We start from the raw sequence: 27340 nt of genomic DNA, 5'->3' as shown, positions 1-27340 counted from the left end.
ACCCAAGACATGACCTTGATCCAGAGACTCGTCTCGAGGTCAGGCTTTTATCTTGTTGTGATTCTAGGTCGCGTACCTTTTCGAGTCTCAAATTGGGATGGGGGTAATTAGGGTTAAAATTCAGAATGGTATCTAGGTTTAGGAGAACCTGATGAGTGTCAGATCACATGTTAGGATTGGGTCACAGATCGAGCGATCTCAATTGAGTCTCAAGTCAGGCGGGTGAGGGTTGGGTCGTGTCATGAAATCCGAGAACAGACAAACTCCAAGCAAATTAAGAACACATATCTAAATCAATCGAGTCAATAAACTTTAGATAACAACCTACTACTACCACTATATTATTTTTGTAACAAAAGTCCAATAAACAAACAAGATGAAACTTGAAAGGATAAGTCAAATTAGACACTACTCTAAAAAGCTACACCATTTTCATAGACTCCTATTAAATTTAGGGTTTAGGTTTTTCAGAATTAGGTTACTATAGCATGTCACAAATCATTCAATCATCTTAAAGTATATGTCAATTAATTATCTTTAATTAATTATATGGACCATTTTTTTTATAAAAAAAAAATGGTAAGTACTATTCTCTGTATTTTTGCAGAAAGTGACCACATTTTTTGAAAAAATAATAGTAGTAGCTATCTCCTTTATTGACTGATTAAAATCCCTTTTTAGGGGAAGGGGATGTTGACACTTCTCTTTGAACTGTCACTATTTTATGGTCACTCTATGCAAATATTGGAACTCTCAATATATATATTTTTTTACATGTTATGTGTCTTTATAATTAAGTGCTATTTTTCAAAACATTTGTTTGAAATCCTATACTCTATGTTTTTATACTTCCTTTTTTGGTGAAATTTTAGACATTTTGTATTTAAATGTATTGTTAAGTTTACCTTTTAATGGTTGAGAGATTATCAAAATCGTAGTCTTAGACAAGGGTGAGGTCTGTATAGATATATATTTCATCGTGTATAAATCTTACTTGTGAAATCATATTCAGTATGTTATGTTGTTGTCGTGCACTTCAATTGTAACTAGGAAATCTTATTCAACGCAGAATATTATTTAGTTAAAGTAATATATTAAATTAATTTTTTGATTATTTTTTAAAAGTGTATTCACTTGAGTTTTCCATGTAAAATGCATATTTAAACACGATTTTTTTAACTTTCAAATTATATCATATTTCAACTTCAAAAGATCAGAATCTATGAGTTTTTTTTTTTTTTTTTGGACAAATTAAGATAGGGAGAGAATTAGCTTCAAAGAAGCAAATATAGAAAAAAAAATGTATTAATTACACAAAGTCTTTGTTCTCACGTGATATTATTACAGTTTACTGACTAGCTATATATTCCACCAGAAATTAATAAAAGAAAAAAAATGTGTTTAGTTTTAGATTTATTTCTATTTTTTTTTCCATTTACTGATTTGTCTATCACTTATAGACCTGTTTTTGAGTCGAAGGTCGATAAAAAACAGTTTGTGTACCTTCTCAAAAATAGTGATAGAATTTACGCACACCTCAGCTCTTTCGGATCTTACTTAGAAAACTTTACTAAGTATGTAGTTATTGTATCAATCTACTTAAAGAAACACAAATTTTATTAGTTTAGAGTCTAATTACATGTCTTCACTTTAATTTTCGAATATCACCTTATGTAAAACATTTATTATCGTATCTGACGCACTCAGATACATGCGAGTTAAATTAAGTCTAATATATTTCAGAATACAATGTATTCAAGTATGATTCACATAAGTCTAAGATATACTAACGTTCTCGCTCGTCTCTTTGCTCCTCTCTCACTCACCTCTCTTTCTATATATTATTTGTATTTCAGAATACATTTGATACGAAAATATATATATTTATATTTTTAATATATATATCTAATTTAAAATCTAAACAACGTTGTATCGATTTATATGAAGTGAAGCCCTAAATAATGTAAAAAAAAAAGCTTTTTCCACCTTTTTTCTGCACCAATTCTCCCTCTATTTCTGTCTCTCCTTTTTCCTTTGACTTGTTGTTTTCACACTTTCTGTTTTTTTCCACACATCACTCAAAAATAAATAAATAAATAAATAAATAAAATAATAAAGAAAAAAATAAATAAAAATTCATATATTATATCACTAGTTTCTTCTTTTTTCTTTCTTCCATCTCTCATTTCAATTCATTTCTTCCCAATTTTCTCTCTTGTTCCTCCTACTTCTAAAAATATAACTTTGATTATTTTTCTTTTTTTATATGAATTTATTTTTATATATAAAGTGTAAAAAAATGCTACTATGATTTTGAGTAATAATTCAATTTTCTCATTATATTTTTCCATCAAATCCACAAGTATTGTCTTTTTTTTCTTCCTTTTTATCCTTTTCTCTCCTTCTTATAGTTTATATCATCATAAACATAAACTCCAAGATTCTACTAAGGTAACTTCTCTTCTTTCCTATGAAATTCATCGAAAATTGACTTATCGAAAATACTCCTACAAATTTCCTAAACAAGTCAATTTTTATTAGAACGTCCGTTAGAATTTCGTGTTTTATATATTAGTGTGCCAATATTAGTTAAAAAAAGAAAAGCGCACGTATAGTTTATTAGTAATAATAATAACAATAATAATAATACTAAGTTGACTTTGCATGTAAATATACACTTTATGTTATGGAGTTGAATTTTTTTTAATTATTATTTTTTTGTTTTTTTAGGGTTTGTTAATGGAAGAGAAAACAAGGTTGGGATCGATGCCACCAAGTTGTTACAACAAGTGTAACCAATGCCACCCATGCATGGCGGCACAAGTTCCAACGACACCGAGTCGTCGCCAAGATGGACCGAGTCCGAGTCGAGGTAAAAATATAGCTATGGAATATTTTGACTCACCATCACCATCAACCGGAGCTAATAGATACTCGAATTATAAGCCACTTGAATGGAAATGTAAATGCGAAGACCACTTGTATAATCCTTAGTTAGGTCATAATTGTATCGTTCAGATTAATTTGTGAATTTTGATTTATATTTTTTTTGATTAATCGTTTGATTTATATTTAACATGTGGATTGTATGTATGTATGTATATATTTTTTGAATTTATTTTTGAAGGAATTTTGGTGTCAATAAATTTGGTCCCATGTGAGATTTTTTTTTCCCCCTTTTTTAAGAGACGATATATATTAAATGAGGCTGTTAGAAACATTTAGTATCGTGTACAAATTTTGATATTAATACATTGATGTTGTACATTATCTTTTTCACAGTGTTGATTTAATGTTTTGCAGTAGCTTTTGATACGATCTATCGTATTTTTAATTTAAGATTATAAATTTTATATAATTTTTTGATTGTGTTAAAGTTGAAATAAAATCGAATAAATTGAAATAGAAAAAATACGTTATGGTTTAGCTTTCGGAATTTAATGTTTGTTCCTTTCTAGTAATAGTACTTTCTTATCTTTTTTTTAATTACAATTTCTTATTACTTTTCATCATATCTTGTGAATAAAAATGTAAAATGTTGTTTTCTTTACTCAAAATCATGCTTATAAACAATTTAACGTTTCAAATTTCTATTTCTCTTTGTACTTCATAATTTTATGAAATGACTTGTTCAAAATTACAAAGTTTATAAGTTTGAACAAGAGAATCTTGTGTAAACTTTGATGATTTTTTTTTTTCATTTTTACTTGTCAATATTTATATATTAAGAAAAAACAATAATTTTTTTCCGCATGTTTTATCCTCAAATAAATACTTATTTTTAAAATTATTTTTAAAGAAATCATTTCATATGAAATAAATTGGTAAAATACCTATATTAATAAATTGTTTTTATTAATGCATGTGTCAAGTCAAAGCGACAAGCAAAAGTGAATTGAGGAAATATTTGTTTTTTTCTCTCTCTTTTTTAACCCGCACAACTAGTGGTACGTATCAATCAATTCAATTTTAAAATGTATATATTTGACTTATTGATTTATAGAGATGATAAACTGTTATAAAATCATTAGGATATTAATCGTTATCAATTTAATCGTTAAAATTTAACACAAAATATCATTGAAAATCACTAAATAACAAGGTGACAAACCAAATGAACCATGCAAATGAGTTCACAAGTTACATCTAGTTTAAAAGCAAACAACTTTACATTGTAAAATAATCGAGACAATCAGAAATAAAGTAGGAAATCAGACTGTAAGTCAAGGACTTTATATACAAAATAATATTATATAAATCTAATTATTTAATTTACTACTGGATTATCGATTCACCAATTAAGAGAAAACCTCAACCTGATACATAATCCAATAACAAAAAAAATAATTAAAATCACTAAATCATGAACCCATTAGTATGTAGAAATAACTTTTTTTTCAGTTTGAATTATTAGTTTTGGTTCGATTTTAAAAAATTTTGCGCACAATTTTCATCTTTTTGGTTTTCTTGATGACTCAAAATCATAATTTAAAATTGAAATAATGATTGATTGTCATCTAAATAACTCCCTCGTAACATTCTTTATTTTCTCTCCATATCTATCAAAAGCAATTTCTTTATTCGAAAAGAATAAAAATAAGATTCCTCCCTTGCTAAACCTTCCTCTTTAAACCTCAATTGTAAAAGTATAGCATTATTCGCTAACTAAAGTATGAAAAATAAACTTTACCAATCGCAAGTAACATTCTACGTTAATTACGTCCTTCCATTCTAAAATAAACTCATCTTCACCCTTATTTCCATAAAATAACCAAGGATGGCCCACATAGAGTCCTCGATCATCCATTAACTTCGTATCAAAAGATATATGTCTATATAAAAATTAAGAGATACATGTATAAAATTAACATGACGCATCTAATGAATAAATGTTCTGACCGATCCAATGGCTCGTGACGTACACTTAACTCTAGTATTGTTGAGTTTAAGTTCGAATACCCTTCGATATCCCTACCCTCTAAAGGCGGACCCACACTACACCGTGAGATGCACGTGCATCCGATAACTTTTAAAAAAATCATATGTATATGTATATATATATCGATTTTGAAAAATGAATAGAAATCAAGATATAGTTAACACTGAAAAGTGTCCTTGTCTTTTACCATAGATAAAAGGTAGATATACCACCCACTAGACCAGGTTCGAATCTCTATGTATGTACAAATGCACTCAAAACCTTCAAATACTGAGTTCGACTCTACCTACCCTACTTCTGTAGTCCATCACTCATAATATTCGTCTAAATTATATACAAACTCTAATATAATATAATATTTTTTGCTTAATTATCAAACACGAGATTTCTTATATCCATACAAGAAGAAGCTAAGCTAATTTTATGAATAGAGCAAAGAACACATCCATTTTCATAGGAGCTGAAACTTACCCATAACAGCACACAGTTAAGCTCTTCTCCATTTATCTAACTCTTGTGTAGTTGTTTTGATCAATTTCTTAGTATTCGTAACAATTTCATCAATCAATTGACCTACTTCATCGTGATTCGGAAAACTCGCCGGCCGATTGAGAACGTTACCGACATTAGTGTATCTCCGGCTATCATCATAACCATAACCTCTACCAACTGCATAACCAAAACCTACTCCAATTCCACAACCAGCACCTAATCCAAAACCTAGCTGCAATCCAGGAAGTCCGGGACCAAAACCAGTGCCTCCGATAAGACCAATTCCGAGACCGAAACCACAGCCAACGCCGATTCCAAAACCAGGTCCGATTTTTCCTAAATGCTTTGATTTAACTATTGGTAGCTTCCATATTAAACCCTTTTCTTCATCTCCGCCATTCATTTTTGGTCTTGAAGGTTTTGAATTTGAGTAATTTGAATACTGAATCTGTATACCTAGATGGAGAGAAGAATTGGGGGAAAATGAATTGGTTTTGTTTTGTGGCTCAAAATAAAAGAGAAAAAATTCAATAGCAAATTCGGGGCAAATGGAATCCGAGTCCAATGGGCTTTGTAAAAAATAGAAGGGAATTACGAGGTGGATAGTCAAAAATTTTCGTTAATAAAATGAAAGATTAGGTGATCGATCTATTAAACTACTAAAATTATCATTTGATAAGTTATGTTTTAGCTCCTATTATCATATATTAATTATTAATATGTGAAAATAATTAAGTAAAAAATGTCTATCAAAATACGAAATAATGTTATGTTTTAGCTCCTATTATCAAATATTAATTATTAATTCAAAGGATACGTGAAAATAATTAGATAAAAAATGTCTATCAAAATATGGAATAATATTGGAATTCAAAGAATTATTATATGTGTTTTAAATCAATTCAAACTCAAAAAACTTTTTATAGAGTTCAAATTTTTATAAGCTTTTCTATGTTTTAAGTGACGATATTTGTCAAAAAAAAATTTAATGAGATTAAAAATTTATATCAGGTTTGAAAAATTAGTCATTCTATCAATTTTTCAGTCGTATATAACCGTTGAGGTATGTGCTCACGAGAACCCACTTTGGATTGATTTCACAATGGAGCTATATTCACTACAAGTATTAACATTGTCTTAGATTAAAAATTCACTTATTTTATTATCGTTCAATCTCTAAGATGAATTTTCACTGAAAATGAATTAATATTCGTGTAATCGTGTTCAAAGATGTACAAAACTCTTCATTATTTTATTTTAAGAATTCTACTATGTATTTGTAAATTACTAAATCGTAAACTCAATTATTATTTTACGTTAACATAAAATTATTGTAGTAATTCATACAGTTCAAAATCTGGATCTGTCTCTGCTAATTTTCATGGATTAGGCTATTAAGTAAAGGCACAAATAATTGGCTACTTATGCAAATGTAGGCTACTTGTGCAAAAATCCCCATTTGCTTAACTACCACACAAATCAAATCCCCCGCCAATCGCCATAACCAAAAAAGCTTCACACAAAGCTCTAATTTACTGCTACGACAATGGCGTCTTCCATTAACCTACTTATCACTCCACCAAATTCACAATACTCATTCTGTTCTCGCAATTCACTTTTCTTCTCTCCTTCAATTACAACATTTCGACGAACTCTTCCTTCGAAATCGCTGTCAATTTCAGCTTCAGCTTCTTCAACGAGAGCATTAGAAGCTTTGATATTCGATTGCGATGGCGTAATTTTGGAATCTGAGCATCTTCATCGCCAAGCGTATAACGATGCTTTCTCTCATTTCAATGTGCGATGCCCTGATAATGATGATAAGCCCCTGAATTGGAGCCTTGAGTTTTATGATGTGCTGCAGAATCAAATTGGAGGTGGAAAACCTAAAATGCGATGGTATTATCTATTTTTCTTCTCAATGTTTTTGATTGTTGAGTTGTTGAAGTCGTTGTAGATTATGAAGTTGAAACTTGAAAATTTGAAAAAAAAAATATATTATGAAATGATACGTAACAACCGTCCAAACAAGTTGTTAACTGGCTTTAATGAAAATATAGATAGATCAAATCATTACACGGTCTTTTTAGATGAGATTTTGTTCACATTTTTCTAACATTTATCATATACTAATGGAGTTTTTTCGAGTGTTTTGATAGGTATTTTAAGGAGAATGGTTGGCCTACTTCAACAATCTTTCAGCATTCTCCGGAGGATGACAACGATAGAGCCAAGCTGATTGATACTCTTCAAGTACTATATCAGATTTTCTTTGTTCTTTCCGCTATGTGAATTGATGGTAACTGGGGTAGTTGGAACTCTGAGGGCTGACTCGGAGGCTCGGGAGCTTAAACAAAGTTTGACTGAGTAATGTACGAAACTAGGAGATGGGGATGCAGTAGCTAGGAAGATTGGCGGATTGTTTAGACATATCTAAACTTGCAAATGGAGATAAAAATGTGTTTTTCATGTTACAATATATAGATTTTGGTTTTGCACCATAGTTTAATCAACAAGTAGTCTTATAGTTCGTAGGTTTTCGAACGACTAAGTATGGATAGGGGTCACTAGTTCAAAGCTAAACAATGTCATTGTTTTATTTGCTTTGTTGTTCTTACTATTATTATTAGTACCTTTTCTTGAATTTTTCTTTCAAATGATTTCTTGTCGGTGACGTTGCCCTTTGCATTTGTTCCGTCTTTTTGTTAGGATTGGAAGACTGAGAGGTACAAAGAGATAATCAAATCTGGAACTGTAAGATTATTTATATTCATCATTGTTCCTGCTTAAATCACTTGAGTTTCGTAGCATATCCAATTTTCATTTACAAAACAATATGGTGTTGCTTTTGGCAGGTTGAGCCGAGACCAGGAGTTTTAAGATTGATGGATGAGGCTAAGGCTGCTGTAAGATATTTACCATATAACTACAGTTCTTACTCTGCTGTGTAATTTTCTGTTGAAGGACTTTCGGATGAATCCCTCTGGCTCCGTTCCTAGCATTAACGCCTTTTCCATTGTATTCCAGGGCAAGATGCTCGCCGTCTGCTCTGCTGCAACCAAAAGTTCAGTTGTACTGTGTCTTGAGAATCTTATAGGACTTGTAAGACTTTTGCTTTTGGAAGCATGTTTCCTTTTCGTTCTATTTCTTGTCGAACATGGTTAACTGTTTGTCCAAATTTATTCTTTTAGGATCGATTCCATGGTCTTGATTGCTTCCTTGCAGGTATCTTTATCTGCTTTTCTTTTGATGGTTTGTACTACCTATTTCTGTAAAAGAACATGATGCTACTTCATAACTACTATGGTAACATGTATTCTCGGTTTTGTAATTTCCAGGTGATGATGTGAAAGAAAAAAAGCCTGATCCTTCAATATACATTACAGCTGCCAAGGTGATTAGTATTATATGTGCTTGCACTTTCATACCGCGTATTATATCATTTATCGTACTTCTTTTGACCTTTAGTTTGGTTTTTGTCAGAAACTTGGCGTCTCAGAAAGCAATTGTTTGGTGGTAGAGGATAGTGTCATCGGGCTACAGGTTCATCTCCCGATTCTCATTTCTCTGTAACTTACTTATATTTTAATGTTCTTTCTAGAGGAAGTGTTAGTTCGAAGTAGTACCACTTTGATCTTCATCATATGGAAATTTAACGCCTATTTGTAACTCGTCCTTATTAGTACATTTTTGCCTTCTCGCGGCTTATATAGCTGATCAAAATGGCATTGTTAGGGTCCAGATATGTGAACTGCAGTATTCGTTATAACTGTTCTGTACTTAACCAACCAATTTCTCAGGCTGCAACCGGAGCTGGAATGTCGTGTGTTATAACCTACACTTCATCTACCGCGGATCAGGTAACACATATCATTATGGTCCTCCTTCATCGCCTCTCATGCTTAACGTAAATTGACATCATTATCGATACACTATCATGTTTCACAGGATTTCAAAGAAGCTATAGCAATCTATCCTGACTTGAGTGATGTTAGGTATGAATACATACATATATATGCTGGTCATTGTAGTATAATACTTTTAACAAACTTATAGAAATGATGACTTATGACTAGTTACGTTTACTTGTTGCGTTCGTGCAGGTTTAATGATTTAGAGTCACTTCTACAAGATGGAGTGGTCGCGAAATAGGATAGAGGGACAGGTCCATTATACAAAGAGTTTCGAAGCTGAACAACAGAGTCCTTAGTATCTGAAATGAAGTTTTGTCAAGCTTGTATCATTTTTTAGTTCCAAAATAAACTGTTCATAATTATTCATTTTGTGTAAAATAAAGAGTTAATCACATCACATTCATAGTATATGTCAATATAATGTAATCTTATTTCTCAGTTCCAAGCACTGTTGCTTGTCATTCTCCCGTAACCTTTGATTTAGTCGAGTCTTAATGCAGGTATTTGACATTGGATCAAAAATCGGCAAAAAAAAAAAAGAAGATCAAAATGAAAAGCTGACAATTCTAACACTTCTGTTTTTGGAAGACCTTGTGTTATATAAGTAGAATCATATCTTGAATATTTCATATATAATTATAACTAGCGTAAGCCCACAAATAGTTGCTTTAGAGTGGCCAAATTAAGCTTAGTTGATCGTACCACTATCGAGTCAACTTGAACAAGTATAACTTGACCCGATTTTACGGCCGATCCATTTTTTATTATACATACTTCACAATAATTATGATATAATAATATATATTTCTTTATATCGAAGGATTTAAACACAACCGACCTTAGCTCAGTTGGCAGAGCGGAAGACTGTAGTGGGTGTAAGCCTGTCAGATAATCTTTAGGTCGCTGGTTCGAATCCGGCAGGTCGGATTTTTTTTAATTGTTTTCGATTTTCGACTTATTCCGATTTGCGTAAAACGCACTTAGTATAATTTCATATTACGGTGTGAGGAGGGTGAGTTGTATACATATCTTACACTACTATCTTGATCGAGCAAAAAAATATTATTCTCGATAGATCTCGACTCTGTACAATTATTTTTCATAAAAGTTACCAGGAAATAAATCAATGGAAAACGTGTTTAATTTTCGTCTTTTTGACCATTGTATTTATTTATTTTTTCCAAATTTAAGTCTAATTTCTTGTATTATACTAAAATGCCCCCATTTTTAGAAGGAAAAAAAAAACATAATTACACAATACTTTAAAAGATTTTACATAATCCTAGCAATATTAAGTAATTAACAAAATGTATTATAACCTGGAGTAAACTCATGACCATTTGAATTAGTGAAACAACAATTTTGGGTATTAAAAGAATATGACATTCAATTTATACGTGACTATCTATTATGAGATATTACTCTCTTAAAACAGATCTGATTGTACGTTAAAATCATATCTCGATAGAAAAAGTACATTTAATAAAATAAAAAATCTTTACAAAAACTATAACCAAACGCAACTCCATCTTCAAAAATTTCAAATATTTGATTTCTATAATCAAACGCCTATCTATCTAACTTCATTGCATTATTTCTCGCTTGATTCTTCCAATCTCTCGGGGTCTATTCTTGAATCTCTCTCGAATTTCACCCACACAGAGTATTTGTTCATTAAAGGGAACTCCCTGAACGGAACAATACCATCCTGGATATTCTCCCTTCCATCACTAAGTTATTTAAACCGAGTTTTAACCAATTGCACAGTCCTCTACCCAAGATTGAGGTTTCGTAAACTGTAACTTAAGATCAAGTCGCGTTAGGTTCATAAAGTTTTGAATTGACTTAGGAAGAGTACCATGCAACTTAAAACTTTGAGCCGAAATAAGTTAGTGATGGAAAGGATAATATCCAGGATCGTATTGTTCCGTTCAGGGAACTAACTACCTTCAAAGAACAAATACTCTGTGCAGGTGTGCTCATGAATCGGCACCGAGAGATTGCAAGAACCAAGTGACAAATAAATGCAATGAAGTTAGATAACCAAGAGATTCAGCCAAATTACCAGGAAAAAAGGTCCTCTCAGTGTAATGTCGTCTTCAGGCGTTTTAATCCAGCTTGTGGCTATTGCCATTACTGTCGTGTTTAGTATGAGGGCAGAGGGCGCGAATCAAGAAGGAATGACTTCAACTGTTTGAAAAGCTCCTTTGGTTTCTCCATGTTAATTGCATGTCCTGCATCTTTTATTATAACAAGTTCCGCGTTCTCACTTAGATGCCTGCACCATCAAAGCAAGTTCAGACAAAAACGCGAAGCTAGTCGTTTAATGCCTGAGCTAGTCTAGTTTTGTAAGGTTTGACCTTTTTAATCTGTGAGCCAATTCAAGTGGGAATATCTGATCATATTCTCCCCATATTATCAACGTAGGCTGCATACAGGAGATGGATATCAGTAAGAGAACTAATAACATTCGATAAATGTTGAACTTTAAGCGCAGAGATAAGACCATAATTTATACGAACCTGAGTAATCTTAGGAAGATCAGAGAGCTTTCTGTTATTGTGTAATGTTTCGATCAACTCCTTTCTTTCTTGATGATTAACTGTGCACATCACCTGCCACAACAAGGGGGGGAACACATAAATACCAACTTTAGGTTGAACAATCGTGACAATATATTCAAACTTCTCGTACTAATGAGAAGCCAAACATCGATGTAGATTAAAAGCTGGATCGAAGTTCAGTTGATCAATTTGCTAAATGTCGACAGCATTTCCATCTAGCTTCTGAGAAAATTCTACTAACTGAAAGCCTCAGTGTTCATCTCACTGAAACTCCTCGCGTGCAAAAGCTAGAGGTGATCACTTGATTAAACTAGTGGAGAAAGTGTATTGGTAATTGTATAGAAGTCCATAGTACATGCTTCCATTTATCACCTCCACAAGTCGATACTACGACTCTACGAGAAAACCTTTTTCTCACTACTAACATCCATGAGAAAACTCTATCTCCAAACAATAACATATAGTAATTCCACAAAGTGGGGTCTGACGAGGGTAGAGCGTACACAAACCTTACCTCTACCTTGGAGGTAGAGAGGTTGTTTCCGAGAGCAAAACTAAAATCCTAAAAAAGGTCATTGCATAACTTCATATCACTGGTGAAAAACATTAAGCAGTAGCTTTGAGTGGAAACTCATTCTTGGAACAAAACAAGATCAGACATTCTTTTAACGTTTTCAAAACCATATCATTGGAAATAACCAACAACAACCGACCTTAGCTCAGTTGGTAGAGCGGAGGACTGTAGTGGGGTGTAAACCTTTCAGATATCCTTAGGTCGCTGGTTCGAATCCGGCAGGTCGGATTTATTCTTTTGCCATCTTTTTTTTATATATGTGAAGGACTTGCCATATAATATACTCCTACTCTGCAGCATATAAAATATATTTTTGTGTCAGTACTATGAGATTCCCTGTAATCTCCAATTTCTTAATCCAGACAAGAGGCTTAAGATTTCAGTTTAAAAACCAACACTTACAATAACTGGCTTCTCTAATACCAATATAAGAAAACAAGCACTCAACTGCCACAAATGTCTTGATATACCAACCTATTATCAGATTTCGAGAGTATGTACTATACATAATATTTGAGGAAGAGAAAAGGGGCACCAGGGCGGTGGAGGGGAGTGAGAGTTTATGTAGACAAACAGACAGCCAGAACTTTAAAAAATGCCTAGAGAACAAGTAGTGGTGCAAAAGGAAAAACACGGGAGTAAATAACTAGGACACAATGCACAAAGATCATGATACTTTAGGCTTCTATGAAGCAGAACTAGTTGAAGAAATAATGTACACTTCAGACCAAAAGGTAGTTAATGTCCAAACATCTTATAAACAACTTCAAAGTTTCTTCCACAACTTCATATTTTTTAAGAATGTAGACGGAAGACGAAATTCATTCTTGGAACTCACAAAGTAAGATCACCTTACTTGTAATGTTATCAAGACTCCAAGTCAAGGTAAGCATTAGAATGAGTTCCCCTTCTTTTACCTTTTTTTGATTAGAAAAAAAAAAGGATCATGCTCATGCAACTGCTGGACAATATTCAGCATTGCTTTGAGAGGGAATTCATTCTTGGAACAAAACAAGATAGACATTCTTTAATGTTTTAAAAATCATAGCATAGGAAAGAACCAACAGCAACCGACCTTAGCTCAGTTGGTAGAGCGGAGGACTGTAGTTGGTGTAAACCTTTCAGATATCCTTAGGTCGCTGGTTCGAATCCGGCAGGTCGGATTGATTCTTTTTGCCATTTTTTCTTTCTTTCTGTTTTTCAAAAAATAATTATTTATTCTGGAGAAGAGGAGCTTGCATATAATATAGTCCCACTCTGACAATAGTATTTATTATCACTTCTTCAGCAATAGCAATAAGTTTATGGTTGTGTCAGTAGTTTAAGATTCCCTGCCATCTCCAATTTTATAATACAGGCAGAATACAAGCACTCAACTCTCACAAATGTCTTGAAATACCAATCAGTTATCGAATTTTAAGAATATATAGGTTAACATAGACAAACAGACAACAACTTATAACCGATACTATGCATGAAAATGCATTAGGAATACCTAGAGATAAAGTAATGGTGCAAAAGTAACAACACAAGAACAAATAATTAAATGGATGCAATGCACATAGTTCATGGTAATTTGCGCTTCTGCGGAGGAGAACTGGTCTTCTATGCAGCAGAACTAGTTTTTAAGAAATAATGTACACTTTAGTCCGAAAGGTAGATAAGTCACCAAACATCTAACAAACAACTTCAAAAGTTTCTTCCACAACTTCATATTCATTAAAAGTGTAGACAGAAGAGGAAATTCATTCTTGGGATTCACAAAGTAAGATCACCTTACTTATAATGTTATCAAGACTCCAAGTCAAGGTAAGCATTAGAATGAGTTCCCTTCTTTTACCTTTTTTCGATAAGAAAAATAAAGTGATCATGCTCATGCAACTGATGGACAATATTCAGCAGAAAATTCATTTTTAGAACAAGACAAGATAGACATTCTTAAATGTTTATAAACCCATAGCATTGGAAAGAACCAACAACAACCGACCTTAGCTCAGTTGGTAGAGCGGAGGACTGTAGTAGGTGTAAGCCTTTCGGCTATCCTTAGGTCGCTGGTTCGAATCCGGCAGGTCGGATTGATTCTTTTTCTCTTTTTTAAAAATAATTATTTTATTCTGGAGAAAGAGGGGCTTGCCATATAATATAGTCCCACTCTGACAACATTTAATATCATTTCTTCAACAGTAGCAATCTATATAGTTTCAGTGTTGCGTCAGTAGTGTGAGATCCCTTCAATCTCCAATTTTCTAATCCAGGCAGAAAACAAGCACTCAACTCAAACAAATGTCTTGAAATACTAATCATGTATCGAATTTCAAGAATATATACAGACATAACATTTGATAAAGAAAGGAGAACCAGGGTTGTGGAGGTGAGGAAAAGAATTAAATCAACAAACAGACAAGAACTTGAAATCAATACTATGCATGAAAAATGCACAAGGAATACCTAGGGATAATTGGTGGTGCAAAAGTAACAACAAGAGAACAAATTATTAGAAGGATGCAATGCACATAGTTAATGTTAATTTGTGCTTCTTTGGAGGAGAACTGGTCGAAGAAATATTGTAAATTTCAGGCCAAAAGGTAACCAACAACATACCCATTGTATTCCCACTAGTGGGGTTTAGGGGAGAGTAGAAAGTACGCAAACCTTACCCCTACCTTGTGAAGAGGTTGTTTCCAAAAGACCCTCGGAACCAATCATTTTATAAACAATTTTAGAACTTCCTCAATTGCATATATATGAAATTGGAGATGAAAGACAATATTCATTCTTGGAACTCACTAAGATGACCTTACAATGTTTTCAAGAATCCAACGAACAGGCAAGATAGGTATTTCATGTTTTCAAAACTACAGCATTGGGAAGAATCAATAGAAACCGACCTTAGCTCAGTTGGTAGAGCGGAGGACTGTAGTGGGTCTAAAACCTATCAGATATCCTTAGGTCGCTGGTTCGAATCCGGCAGGTCGGATTGATTCTTTTTGCCATGTTCTCTCTTCTTTTTTTTAAATAACTATTTTAATCTGGAGGAGGGGTTTGCCTTTAAATATACTCCCATTCTGACAAGAGGTGCATGGAAAGTATTTATTACCACTATCATAGGCAATAGCAACTTATAAAAATAATGTTCATGTGTGAGTAGTGTGAGATTCCCTGCAATTTCCATTTTGTTAAATCCAGGCAGAACATAGACCCATAACAACTAGTTTCTCTACACAAATGTAAGAGAAAAACACGCATCCAACCGTCATATATGTCTTGAGATACCAATCATCTATCGAATTTCAAGAGTATATACTACATATAGTATTTGAGAAAGAGAAACGGGGCACTAGGGTGGTGAAGGCAAAGGAAAGAGATGATATAGACAAACAGACAGCAAGAACTTTAAAATGATACTAAGCATGAAAATGCAGAAAGAATGCCTACTTGTTAAAAAAATGCAGAAGGAATGCCGAAAGAACAATTATTGGTGCAAAAGGAACAACATGAGAGCAAGTAATTAAAAGAATGTGGCCTTAGTGGTCAATGAAGTGGTTGAGAGCCATGAGGTCTTAGGTTCGTTTCCACCGGAGACAAAATAAACACTAGGTGATTCTACTCATTTGTCCTAGCCTTGGTAGACAGATGGGCTTCTTTGAAGCAAAACTACATTAGTCATTTTCTTGTAACAAGTCAATATAAACATTTTTAATGTTTTGAAAACAACAACATTGGAAAGAATCAATAACAACCGACCTTAGCTCAGTTGGTATGGCGGAGGACTGTAGTGGGAGTAAAACCTATCAGATATCCTTAGGTCGCTGGTTCGAATCCGGCAGGTCGGATTTTGATTATTTTTTTGTGTCATATTTTTCTCCTTCAATATAATTTTTATTCTAGAGAAGAGGGTATAATTTTTTTTTATAATTTCTATTCTAGAGAAGAGGGTATTCATATAATACTCTCATCTGACAAGTGATGCATGAAAAACTTTTATTATCATTTTTCTTGGAAACATCACCCTATAAAAATATTCTTGTCTCAGTAGTGTGAGATTCCCTGCAGACTCCAATTTCTTAATCCAGGCAGAGGCTTAAAACGCTTAAAATTTCAGTAAGAAACCCACAGACACACCAACTAGCTTATATATACCAATGTAAGAACCAAAGCAACAAATTGTCTTTAATGTCTTCACATACCAATCATATATCAAATTTCAAGCTATGTTGCTCAGACTCTCCGAAAACATTGCTGCACCCGTGTTGGATACTCCAAAAATACACTAATTTTGGAGGATCCGACACGCACTCAGTGACATTTTTGAAGAGTCCGAGCAACAAAGATTTCAAGAGTATTTACTACATAAAATTTTTTAAAAAGACAAGGGTGGGCACAGGTAGTGGTGCAAAAGGAACATTTACATGAAAGCAAATAACGAGATTTACAAGGAGGACGCAATGCACATAGATCATGACAACTTGTACTTCTTTGAAGCCAGAACTGGTCGAAGAAACAATATACACTTCAGGACAAAAGGTAGATAAGTCAATAAACATCTTAGAAACAATTTCAAGAAGTTGCTTCCTCAACTTGATATATTTGAAGTTGTAGATGGAAGACAAAATACATTCTTGGAACTCTCTAAGTAAGACCACCTTACAATATCATCCAGATTCCAATATACAGGCAAGATCAAACAACAGCATACAAATCCTAATTTTCATTCATCAATATAAGGAAGAAAACAACTATCCAACTGTTACAAATATCTTCGAATACAGTTATTCACATTTTCATATAGCTATAAAGGAAGACAACCATGGTCCAACAATCACAAAATCTTCTAATACACATTGATCAAACTCTTGAAACTGCATTGGCTGAGTATTTGAAAAAAAAAAGGAAGAAAAGAGTTTGTAGCAAAGATAGATAGACATCAGATCTTGAACTGCAAGCTTTAGGTGAATGAGATGCAGCGTCGTACAGTAAAAATAATGGTGCAAAAGAACATCATGATGGCAACAAGTATGATTAACAGAACCAGTTGAAACAGCCAATGACATACTTCATGCCAAAATCTAGAATATACATTCTTGGAATCCAAAAGTTTATATCTCTCAACATCAATTTTGTGAAATGGGGGATGGATCACCTCATAATATTATCAACTAGGAAGCATTTATTGCAACCGACCTTAGATCAGTTGGTAGAGCGGAGGACTGTAGTAGGTATAAGAATTTCAGATATCCTTAGGTCGCTGGTTCGAATCCGGCAGGTCAGATAAAATTGTTTTTTTCCGATAATTTTCTTTTGGCAACTTTCTGGGGGAGGGTAGAGTGTTCACAAACCTTACCCCTACCTTTGAGAAGGTAGAGAGATTGTTACCGAAAGATCGACCAAACAAATGATGAAAATGAGGCAATAGCAACAAACAAGAACAATAAGTTAATCAAATATCAAGCCAAAACAACAAGTAGTGATAGAAATCTAAAATAAGCAAAAGAAACGAATAACACTAAACTCTGGGAGAAGGAAACGACTTCTAACTAACCTTATACCCTAATCCTCAATCTCCTCATGAGGTACACATAAGCTTTTTTAATAATAGTAAGCATGAGACTGATTTATAATTATCAATTCTTCTATCTTGGTCAGTAGTTCTAATAATTCAATAAAAACATCAAAACCTTCAAGAATCCTACTTTCCCCTTCAATCAACAAAATAATCACCAATGAATTCAAGACACAAAACATAAACTTCCTTTGCTCTAAAACAAAAAAGATTCAATCTTTATGCCTAATACTCAACTGCATAACACTAGTTAGATAGTAAGGTAAACAGAAACAAAGTCCAACATGAAAAAAAGGATATATAAGTGGGAAATCAAGACTTACATCAATAAAATCATTGAGGAAACAAGAAGGAAGCTTCTTGATAGGCTTATAAAAAGACAATTTCACCAACTCTCTCAACTTTTCAGGACTCTGTGGCAACAAAATTGGAACAGCCTCATCAACACTCTTCACTTGAAACATCCCATTGTTTATATCTTTTTCCTCAAAACAAACACCACAACACACAAGAACCAGTCTCTCCACTACCTCAGGAAACTGAACAGCCATACTATACCCCACAAAACCACCATAACTCAACCCTACAACAGCCATTTTTCTTAACCGCATAACCCTCCATAGTCCTCATAACACACTCAGCCTGAAATAATTCAGTTTTTTCTGTCCTAGAAGTGTAAAATTCACCAAAAAACAAGAAGCCAGGGACATAAAGATTGAATCTTGATGATAAGGGTTTGATGAACTCACTCCATTGCCACATAGCATTTGCTCCAATTCCATGTATGAGGACTAAAGAGAGCTTTTATTCTTTGTGGGTTTTGGGAATCCACCAGTGGATTATAGTACCATTGCCTAAATCTGTGGTGGAAGATTTTAAACCTGAGTTTGAAAAAGAGTATTTTGAAAAAACAGTTTCTTGATGCAGTGAAGCTGAAACAGTTGGACTTGACCATATACTATTGGACATTATGACTTATGAGCACCATTAACATATAAAGAATCATGAGATTTTTCTGGATTCCAATAGCTTAATGGACAAAAGAAAGAATTGAGGGGAGAAAAAAATTGTTTTTTAAGGAATGTATAGTAGGATTTTGATGTTTGTTCTTGTCAGACTATGTTTCACTAGTTAATATATTGATTTTTTAGAGTATTTTTTCATACTTCTCTACTTGTTATATTCCTGTCACACACTATGCTTAGTGATTGATGTTTTGTGGGCCCCAAGAGGTTAAAAATAAACACATTTATTAGCCTTCTTTTGGTGGTGGGGTTGGGTGGCTTTGGATAGAATTGTGGTGAATATCTTTTTATTTATTTATTTTTTGAAAAAGTTAAAGTTAAGAATTGTGGTGAATATTATGGAGAATATCTCATGTTTTGCTGTCTGTTTTAGGGATGGGCATGGTATGGTATACTTTAAATATCATATCATATCGAAAATTTTAATATCATGATTTTGGTATAATGGTATGTGGTGTGGTATATGATACACATTTTAATTTTATTTAGTATTCGATATGGTATTTGATATTTAGAAATAACATACCGAATACCATACCGAAGTATATTGTTACATAAATAACATATACTCTATATATTATTAAAAAACTAACAAACTGAATGTTTAAAAGTTAAAACTTTGACTACTCTATTTTGATTGAAATGTATTTGAATTGTAATTAATTAACAAAAGGAGTTGTTTGTACTTTATTTTGCACATATATCTCTACATGTGTAATGTGTTAGTACGATACAACTGAGACCTTTTGCCATCTTTTTCTTTTTTCTTATATGTAAGGGACTTACCATATAATATACTCCTACTCTAGCAAGTGGTACATGAAAAGAGTTAACTACCATTTTCTTTGATAATAGCAACTTATAAAATATATTCTTGTGTCAGTACTGTAGATTCCTTGCAATCTCCAATTTCTTAATCCAGACAAAGAGTTTTAACATTTCAGTAAAAAAACAAGACTCACAATAACTGGCTTCTCTAATACCAATATAAGAAAACAAGCACTCAACTGTCACAAATGTCTTGAAATCCCAACCGTTTATCAGTTTTCAAGAGTATGTACTATACATAATATTAGAGGAAGAGAAAAGGGGCACCAGGGCCGTGGAAGGGAGTGAGAGTTTATATAGACAAACAGACAGCAAGAACTTTAAGCCGATACTTAGGCATGAAAATGCAGAAAGAATGCCTAAAGAACAAGTAGTGGTGCAAAAGGGAAAACACGAGAGCAAACAACTAGAAGGACACAATGCACAAAGATCATGACAATTTGGGCTTCTATGAAGCAGAAGTAGTTGAAGAAATAATGTACACTTCAGTCCAAAACGTAGATAAACATCTTATAAACAACTTTAAATCTATGTTCCTGAACTTCATATTTTTTAAGAATGTAGACGGAAGACGAAATTCATTCTTGGAACTCCCAAAGTAAGATCACCTTACTTGTAATGTTATCAAGACTCCAAGTCAACGTAAGCATTACAATAAGTTCCCCCTTCTTTTAACTTTTTTCGATAAGAAAAAAAAGTGATCATGCTCATGCAACTTATGGACAATATTCAGCAGTGCTTAGAGAGGGAATTCATTCTTGGAACAAAACAAGGTAGACATTCTTTAATGTTTTCAAAACCATAGCATTAGAAAGAACCAACAACTACCGACCTTAGCTCAGTTGGTAGAGCGGAGGACTGTAGTGGGGTGTAAACCTTTCAGATATCCTTAGGTCGCTGGTTCGAATCCGGCAGGTCGGATTGATTCTTTTTGCCATTTTTTTCCTATTTTTATTAAAAACGATTATTTTATTCTGGAGAAGAGGGGTTTGCCATATAATATAGTCCCAGTCTGACAATAGTATTTATTATCACTTCTTCAGCAATAGCAACCTATATAAGTTTATTGTTGTGTCAGAAGTGTAAGATTCCCTGTCATCTCAAATTTTATAATCCAGGCAGAAAACAAGCACTCAGCTCAAACAAATGTCTTGAAATACCGATCATTTATCAAATTTCAAGAATATATAGAGACATCACATTTGATAAAGAAAGGGAAACCAGGGTGGTGGAGGGGAAAGAAAGAATAAATAGACAAACAGACAATAACTTGAAACCAATACTATGCATGACAATGCACAAGGAGTGCCTAGGGATAATTGGTGGTGCAAAAGGAACAACACGAGGACAAATAATTAGAAGGATGCAATGCACGTAGTTCATGTTAATTTGCGCTTCTTTGGAGGAGAAATGGTGGAAGAAATACTGTAAATTTCAGGCCAAAAGGTAGACAAGTAACCAACAACAACAACATACCCATTGTATTCCCACAAGTGGGGTTTAGGGGAGAGTAGAATGTACACAAACCTTATCCCTACCTTGTGGAGATAGATAGGTTGTTTCCAGAAGACCCACAGAACCAATCATTTTATAAACAATTTTTTAGAATTTTCTTCCTCAACTGCATATATTTGAAATTGGAGATCGAAGACAATTTATTCTTCGAACTCATTAAGATCACCTTACAATGTTTCAACTTTCAAGATTCTAAGGAACATGCAAGATAGGCATGTTATGTTCTCAAAACTACAACATAGGGAAGAATAAATAAAAACCGACCTTAGCTCAGTTGGTCGAGCGGAGGACTGTAGTGGGTGTAAAACCTATCAGATATCCTTAGGTCGCTGGGTTCGAATCAGGCAGGTCGGATTGATTCTTTTTGCCATGTTCTTTCTCTCTTTTTTAAATAACTATTTTAGTCAGGAGAAGAGGGGTTTGCCTTTTAATATACTCCCATTCTGACAAGAGGTGCATAAAAAGTATTTCTTACCACTATCATAGGCAATAGCAACTTATTAAAATACGTTCTTGTGTCGGTAGTGTGAGATTCCAAAAATTTTAATCCAGGCAGAGGCTTGGTATTCCAGAGAGAAAGATAGACCCATAACAACTAATTTCTTCACACAAACGTAAGAGAAAAACAAGAGTATATACTACATATAATATTTGAGAAAGAGAAACGGGGTAACAGGGTGGTGGAGGGGAAAGAAAGAGTTGATATAGAGTATAGACAAACAAACAACAAGGACTTTAAACTGATATTAGGCGTGAAAAGGCAGAACGAATGCCTACTTGTTAAAAAATGCAGAAGGTATGCCTAGGGAACAATTATTGGTGCAAAAGGAACAAAATGAGAGCAAGTAATTAGAAGGATGTGCATCCAAAGGTGCGGCCTAGTGGTCAATGAAGTGGTTGAGAGTCATGACGTCTTAGGTTCATTTCCCAGCGGAGACAAAAAAACACTTGGTGATTCTACTCATTTGTCCTAGCCTTGGTAGACAGATGGGCTTCTTTGAAGCAAAACTACATTAGTCATTTTCTTGTAACAAGTCAATATAAACATTTTTAATGTTTTGAAAACAACAACATTGGAAAAAATCAATAACAACCGACCTTAGCTCAGTTGGTAGAGCGGAGGACTGTAGTGGCGGTAAAACCTATCAGATATCCTTAGGTCGCTGGTTCGAATCCGGCAGGTCGGATTTTGATTATTTTTTTGTGTCATATTTTTCTCCTTCTTCAATATAATTTTTAGTCTAGAGAAGAGGGTATGATTTTTTTTTATAATTTCTATTCTAGAGAAGAGGGTATTCATATAATATTCTTTCATCTGACAAGTGATGCATGAAAAAAATTTATTATCATTTTTCTTGGAAACATCACCCTGTAAAAATATTCTTGTCTCAGTAGTGTGAGATTCCCTGCAAACTCCAATTCCTTAATCCAGGCAGAGGCTTAAAATTTCAGTAAGAAACCCACAGACACACCAACTAGCTTATATATACCAATGTAAGAACCAACAAGCAATAAATTGTCTCTAATGTCTTCATATACCAATCAGATATCAAATTTCAAGCTATGTTGCTCAGACTCCAAAAACATTGCTGCACCCCGTGTTGGATACTTCAAAAATACACTAATTTTGGAGGATCCGACACGCACCTAGTTACATTTTTGAAGAGTCCGAGCAACAAAGATTTCAAGAGTATTTACTACACCTCAACTTGATATATTTGAAGTTGTAGATGGAAGACAAAATTCATTCTTGGAACTCTCTAAGTAAGACCAACTTACAATATCATCCAGATTCCAATATACAGGCAAGATCAAACAACAAATAAACAAATCAGGATTTTCATTCATGAATATAAGGAAGAAAACAACTATCCAATTGTCACAAATATCTTTGAATACAGATATTCAGATTTTCATATAGCAATAGAAGGAAAACAGCCATGATCCAACAATAACAAAATCTTCTAATACACATTGATCAAACTCTTGAGACAGCATTGTCTGTGTATTTGAAAAAAGACGGTGAAGAAAAGAGTTGTAGCAAAGAGATAGGTAGACATCAAATCTAGAACTGTAAGCCTTGAGTAAATGAAATGCAGAGTCATAACGAAAAATTATGGTGCAAAAGAACACCATGAGGTCACAAATATGATTAACAAAACCAGTTGAAACAACTAATAACATGCTTCGGACCAAAATCCAGAAACTCACCAAACATACATAAATAATCCAAAGTTTATATCCCTCAAATTCATTTTTTTTGTGAAATGGTGGATGGAGAATATATACTCTTGGAATTTAATAAGATAGATGGCCTCATAATATTATCACTAGGCAGGATTTATATGCAACCGACCTTAGCTCAGTTGGTAGAGTGGAGGACTGTAGTAGGTGTAAGCCTTTCAGATATCCTTAGGTCGTTGGTTCGAATCCGGCAGGTCGGATAAAATTGTTTTTTTTGATAGTTTTCTTTTGGCAACTTTCTGGGGAAGGTAGTGTGCGCCCAGACCTTATCCCTACCTTTGAGAAGGTAGAGAGGTTGTTACTGAAAGACTAAGCCAAACATATAATAAAAAAGAGGAAATAGCAACAAACAAAAACAACAAGGTAATCAAATATCAAGCCAAACCAACAAGTAGTGATAGAAATCTAAAAATAAGCAAAAGAAACGAATATCATGGGAAAAGGGAACAACTTCTAACTCACCTTATACCCTAATCCTCGACCTTCCGATGAGGTACACAAGCTTTTTTTATAATAGTAAGCATGAGACTGATTTACAATCCTCAATTCTTCTATCTTGGTCGGGACTAAAAATTCATTGAAAACCTCAAAACCTTCAAGAATCCCACTTACCCTCCAAGCAAACAAAATAATCACCAATAAATTCAAGACACAAAACATAAACTTCCTTTGCTCTAAAACAAAAAAGATTCAATCTTTCAACCTAATACTCAACCTGCACAAACACTAGTTAGATAGTCATGTAAATGATTCAATCTTTATACCTAATACTCAACCTGCACAAACACTAGTTAGATAGTCATAATAAACAGAAACAAATTCCAACATAAAAGAAAGGATATATAAGTGGGAAAACAAGACTTACATCAATAAAATCATTGAGAAAACAAGAAGGAAGATTCTTGATAGGCTTGTAAAAAGACAATTTCACCAACTCTCTCAACTTCTCAGGACTCTGTGGCAACAAAATTGAAACAGCCTCATCAACACTCTTCACTTGAAACATCCCATTCTCCATATCTTTTTCCTCAAAACAAACACCACAACACACAAGAACCAGTCTCTCCACTACCTCAGGAAACTGAACAGCCATACTATACCCCACAAAACCACCATAACTCAACCCTACAACAGCCATTTTCTTAACCCCATAACCCTCCAGAGTCCTCATAACACACTCAGCCTGAAAAGATTCAGTTCTTTCTGGCCTAGAAGTGTAAGATTCACCAAAAAACAACAAGTCAGGGATATAAAGATTGAATCTTGATGATAAGGGTTTGATGAATTCACTCCATTGCCACATAGCATTAGCTCAATCCCATGTATGAGGACTAAAGAGGGCTTTTTTTCTTTATGGGTTTTGGGTATCCAGCAGTGGATTATAGTACCATTACCTAAATCTGTGGTGGATGATTTTAAACCAGAATTTGAAAAAGAGTATTTGAGGAACCAGTTTCTTGATGCAGTGAAGCTGAAACAGTTGGACTTGGCCATATACTATTGGACACTATAACTTATGAGCACCATTAACGAATCAAAGAATCATTGATATTGGACACTATAACTTATGAGCACCATTAACATATAAAGAATCAAATAATCATTGAGATTTTGCTGGATTCCAATACCTTAATGGACAAAAGAAAGAATTGAGGGGAGAAAAACAAGAGTGTCTTTTAAGGAATGTATAAATTTTGATGTTTGTTCTTGTCAGACTATGCTTTACTAGTTAATTTATTGATTTTTTTAGAGTATTTTGTGTACACAAATTCCTTTACTGTCACACACTATGCTTCAATGATTGATGTTTTGAGGGTCCCAACTCCCAATAGGTTAAAAAACAAAATAAAAATTAATTAGCCTTTCTTTTGCTATATTTAGTGGTAGGGCGGTGATCGCGGATAGAACGATGATAAATATTAGAGAGAAGTATTGAAAATATTTTGACAAATATTAGAGAGAAGTATTGAAAATATTTTGACTTTGACGTAACTATTTGTTTTATCTTTGATTTATTGATAGTTGTAAAATATTTTTATTTGGCTAATTAAATATAGATGCACGCTTATTTGCAATGGCAAACCTACACGCTTATTTGCAATCGCAAACCTACCCTTGGTGAAGGGGTGTCGAGCTAGATCTTTGGTGGGAATATTATGTTATATATAGTGGTTAAATTTTAGTTTAATAAATATAAATACATAAATTGACACACCTTGAAATAAGTTGAATGAGATCATATGTTCAAGTCCTAACGTATGTTGTCGAGATATTTCAGTACTGATTAAGATCTGTCTATATAAATTAATAAAAGTAATTGTATTTATAATAACTAAAAGTTTAAATCATTCAAATCCAAACATCTATTAAGTGCAAACAAATGAAAGCTTAATAAATATGTAGTGATTGGTATAAGGGGAAAAACTATTACGTTAGAGTAAATAATGATAATTTGTTTAAATTATTTTTTAGATAATATTTTCTTTAATGGACATGAAAAACTTATGATAAGTGAAATGGATATTCGAACATAGTTTTATTTAATACTCACTCTGACCTGTTTTTATTTGTTTTTTAGCTTAAAAGAATTATTTCAAAGAATTGTTACTTTATAAATTCAAAATTAAAATTGAAAGATATTTTCAATCATACTCTTAATATTAAAGATGTGATTCTTTTTAATACTACTTACTATCAAAACCATACTTGATAGGATAATTAATACCAATACCTTGTAATTTTTTTAATAAATACGAATAAAGTTAAAAAGATATTTAAAATAGGACGGAAGGAAAAACACTTAATGGTATGGAAAAAAAGATAAAAATTTAAAAGTTGAAATAATTGGTGTGGAAACCATTTTTTATTTGGTGGAAAATAATTGCAATTTTTGGTCACTTGTCCCTATTGAAAATGATATTCTACCTAAACAATAAATGAAAGAAATGAACCACAACAATTTTTCCAAAATGTACTTAAAAGATAAAATGTTTTGTCAACAATTTTGTAAAAAATGAAAATAAAGCAATGTAGGTGTTATATTTTATATTTTGCTGTACATTTTTAAAAAGGGCAACTTTCACATATAGCAAACAAAAAATTCATATTTGTATGCTATAGCAAACTTTGCATAATTGCGCTCCATAGCAAACATAAAAACTGTATAATTCGCTATACATATACAAGTGTATAATTCGCTGGCCTAAATTGTACAATTCGCTGGCCTAAATTGTACAATTCGCTGGCCTAAATTGTATAATTCGCTGGCCTATTTCGCTGCAATTGTATAATTTGTTTTAAACCCTAGCTATTCCATTTAATTTAGGTTATTAGTTTGCTATTATATACAATTTTCCTTTTTAAAAATTCCCCTATTTTTATGGTTAGGATTAGAGGTAGATATAATACGATAAATAAAATTATAATATTACAAATCAAAATTTTAATACCATGATTCTGTATTATAATATTTTATAGTATTTAATTTTATAAAAAAATAACGAATATTATATCGAAGATCTGAAATATAGAGTTACATATACAATATATTATCTGTGATACATTGATACTTATAAATATAGTATGATTTAGTATTGGTACAAAAATATTTATTTGAATATTCTATCTTGATTTAAATGTCTTATTTATGTAATTACTTAGCTAAATAGAATTACCTTTGCTTTCT

The 27340-nt window shown here is 32.9% G+C and overlaps 2 protein-coding genes, 1 long non-coding RNA gene, 11 other non-coding genes and 2 pseudogenes across 15 annotated transcripts; 12 read left to right on the top strand and 4 right to left on the bottom strand.

The window, feature by feature from the left end:
* The first annotated feature begins 2181 nt into the window (after window positions 1-2181).
* On the top strand, window positions 2182-3161 carry LOC114074939. The gene is made up of 2 exons (XR_003575321.1): window positions 2182-2451; window positions 2731-3161. It is a non-coding gene; the product is annotated as an uncharacterized LOC114074939 (long non-coding RNA).
* Window positions 3162-4103: 942 nt separating this feature from the next.
* LOC107003340 (keratin, type II cytoskeletal 5) lies at window positions 4104-5960 on the bottom strand. Its single transcript, XM_015201654.2, has 2 exons — window positions 5411-5960; window positions 4104-4316 (listed from the first exon to the last, which is right to left on the bottom strand). The coding sequence occupies exon 1, from the start codon at window positions 5832-5834 to the stop codon at window positions 5427-5429; it is 408 nt and encodes a 135-aa protein (XP_015057140.1). The 5' UTR covers window positions 5835-5960; the 3' UTR covers window positions 4104-4316; window positions 5411-5426.
* Window positions 5961-6884: 924 nt separating this feature from the next.
* Window positions 6885-9793, top strand: LOC107004470 (haloacid dehalogenase-like hydrolase domain-containing protein At4g39970). Its single transcript, XM_015202668.1, has 11 exons — window positions 6885-7330; window positions 7591-7684; window positions 8141-8185; window positions 8287-8337; window positions 8459-8533; window positions 8623-8656; window positions 8770-8825; window positions 8915-8974; window positions 9232-9291; window positions 9380-9426; window positions 9535-9793. Exons 1-11 carry the CDS (start codon window positions 6978-6980, stop codon window positions 9581-9583), a joined length of 924 nt encoding a protein of 307 aa, XP_015058154.1. The 5' UTR covers window positions 6885-6977; the 3' UTR covers window positions 9584-9793.
* Window positions 9794-10178: 385 nt separating this feature from the next.
* On the top strand, window positions 10179-10272 carry TRNAY-GUA. The gene is made up of 2 exons: window positions 10179-10215; window positions 10237-10272. It is a non-coding gene; the product is annotated as a tRNA-Tyr (tRNA).
* Window positions 10273-10705: 433 nt separating this feature from the next.
* On the bottom strand, window positions 10706-19747 carry LOC107004471 (annotated as a pseudogene). The gene is made up of 4 exons (XR_001454744.2): window positions 18367-19747; window positions 11868-11960; window positions 11706-11773; window positions 10706-11623 (listed from the first exon to the last, which is right to left on the bottom strand). The product of XR_001454744.2 is annotated as a 2-hydroxy-6-oxo-2,4-heptadienoate hydrolase-like (transcript).
* On the top strand, window positions 12618-12711 carry TRNAY-GUA. Its single transcript has 2 exons — window positions 12618-12654; window positions 12676-12711. It is a non-coding gene; the product is annotated as a tRNA-Tyr (tRNA).
* Window positions 12761-18360, bottom strand: LOC107004472. The gene is made up of 3 exons (XR_003575083.1): window positions 18023-18360; window positions 13559-13676; window positions 12761-12774 (listed from the first exon to the last, which is right to left on the bottom strand). It is a non-coding gene; the product is annotated as an uncharacterized LOC107004472 (transcript).
* TRNAY-GUA lies at window positions 13554-13646 on the top strand. Its single transcript has 2 exons — window positions 13554-13590; window positions 13611-13646. It is a non-coding gene; the product is annotated as a tRNA-Tyr (tRNA).
* TRNAY-GUA lies at window positions 14466-14558 on the top strand. The gene is made up of 2 exons: window positions 14466-14502; window positions 14523-14558. It is a non-coding gene; the product is annotated as a tRNA-Tyr (tRNA).
* On the top strand, window positions 15367-15460 carry TRNAY-GUA. The gene is made up of 2 exons: window positions 15367-15403; window positions 15425-15460. It is a non-coding gene; the product is annotated as a tRNA-Tyr (tRNA).
* Window positions 16223-16316, top strand: TRNAY-GUA. The gene is made up of 2 exons: window positions 16223-16259; window positions 16281-16316. It is a non-coding gene; the product is annotated as a tRNA-Tyr (tRNA).
* TRNAY-GUA lies at window positions 17660-17752 on the top strand. Its single transcript has 2 exons — window positions 17660-17696; window positions 17717-17752. It is a non-coding gene; the product is annotated as a tRNA-Tyr (tRNA).
* Window positions 19748-20723: 976 nt separating the features above from the next.
* On the top strand, window positions 20724-20817 carry TRNAY-GUA. Its single transcript has 2 exons — window positions 20724-20760; window positions 20782-20817. It is a non-coding gene; the product is annotated as a tRNA-Tyr (tRNA).
* Window positions 20818-22504: 1687 nt separating this feature from the next.
* TRNAY-GUA lies at window positions 22505-22598 on the top strand. Its single transcript has 2 exons — window positions 22505-22541; window positions 22563-22598. It is a non-coding gene; the product is annotated as a tRNA-Tyr (tRNA).
* A 1164-nt stretch (window positions 22599-23762) lies between these two features.
* On the top strand, window positions 23763-23855 carry TRNAY-GUA. Its single transcript has 2 exons — window positions 23763-23799; window positions 23820-23855. It is a non-coding gene; the product is annotated as a tRNA-Tyr (tRNA).
* Window positions 23768-25390, bottom strand: LOC114073941 (annotated as a pseudogene).
* Window positions 25391-27340: the final 1950 nt, after the last annotated feature.

This window comes from Solanum pennellii, chromosome 11 (assembly GCF_001406875.1).
Source record: "Solanum pennellii chromosome 11, SPENNV200".
Taxonomy (NCBI): domain Eukaryota; kingdom Viridiplantae; phylum Streptophyta; class Magnoliopsida; order Solanales; family Solanaceae; genus Solanum; species Solanum pennellii.
The sequence above is the reverse complement of the archived record's forward strand: the minus strand, read 5'-3'. Positions and strand labels throughout refer to the sequence as shown.

What these genes read in the sequence shown, in the direction of transcription:
- LOC107003340 (XM_015201654.2), bottom strand. Translation starts at nt 5,834, where the DNA reads ATGAATGGCGGAGATGAAGAAAAGGGTTTAATATGGAAGCTACCAATA.
- LOC107004470 (XM_015202668.1), top strand. Translation starts at nt 6,978, where the DNA reads ATGGCGTCTTCCATTAACCTACTTATCACTCCACCAAATTCACAATAC. An exon ending in GGAAAACCTAAAATGCGATG is followed by an intron (nt 7,331 to 7,590) that starts GTATTATCTATT and finishes GTGTTTTGATAG; the next exon opens with GTATTTTAAGGAGAATGGTT. An exon ending in ATAGTGTCATCGGGCTACAG is followed by an intron (nt 8,975 to 9,231) that starts GTTCATCTCCCG and finishes CCAATTTCTCAG; the next exon opens with GCTGCAACCGGAGCTGGAAT.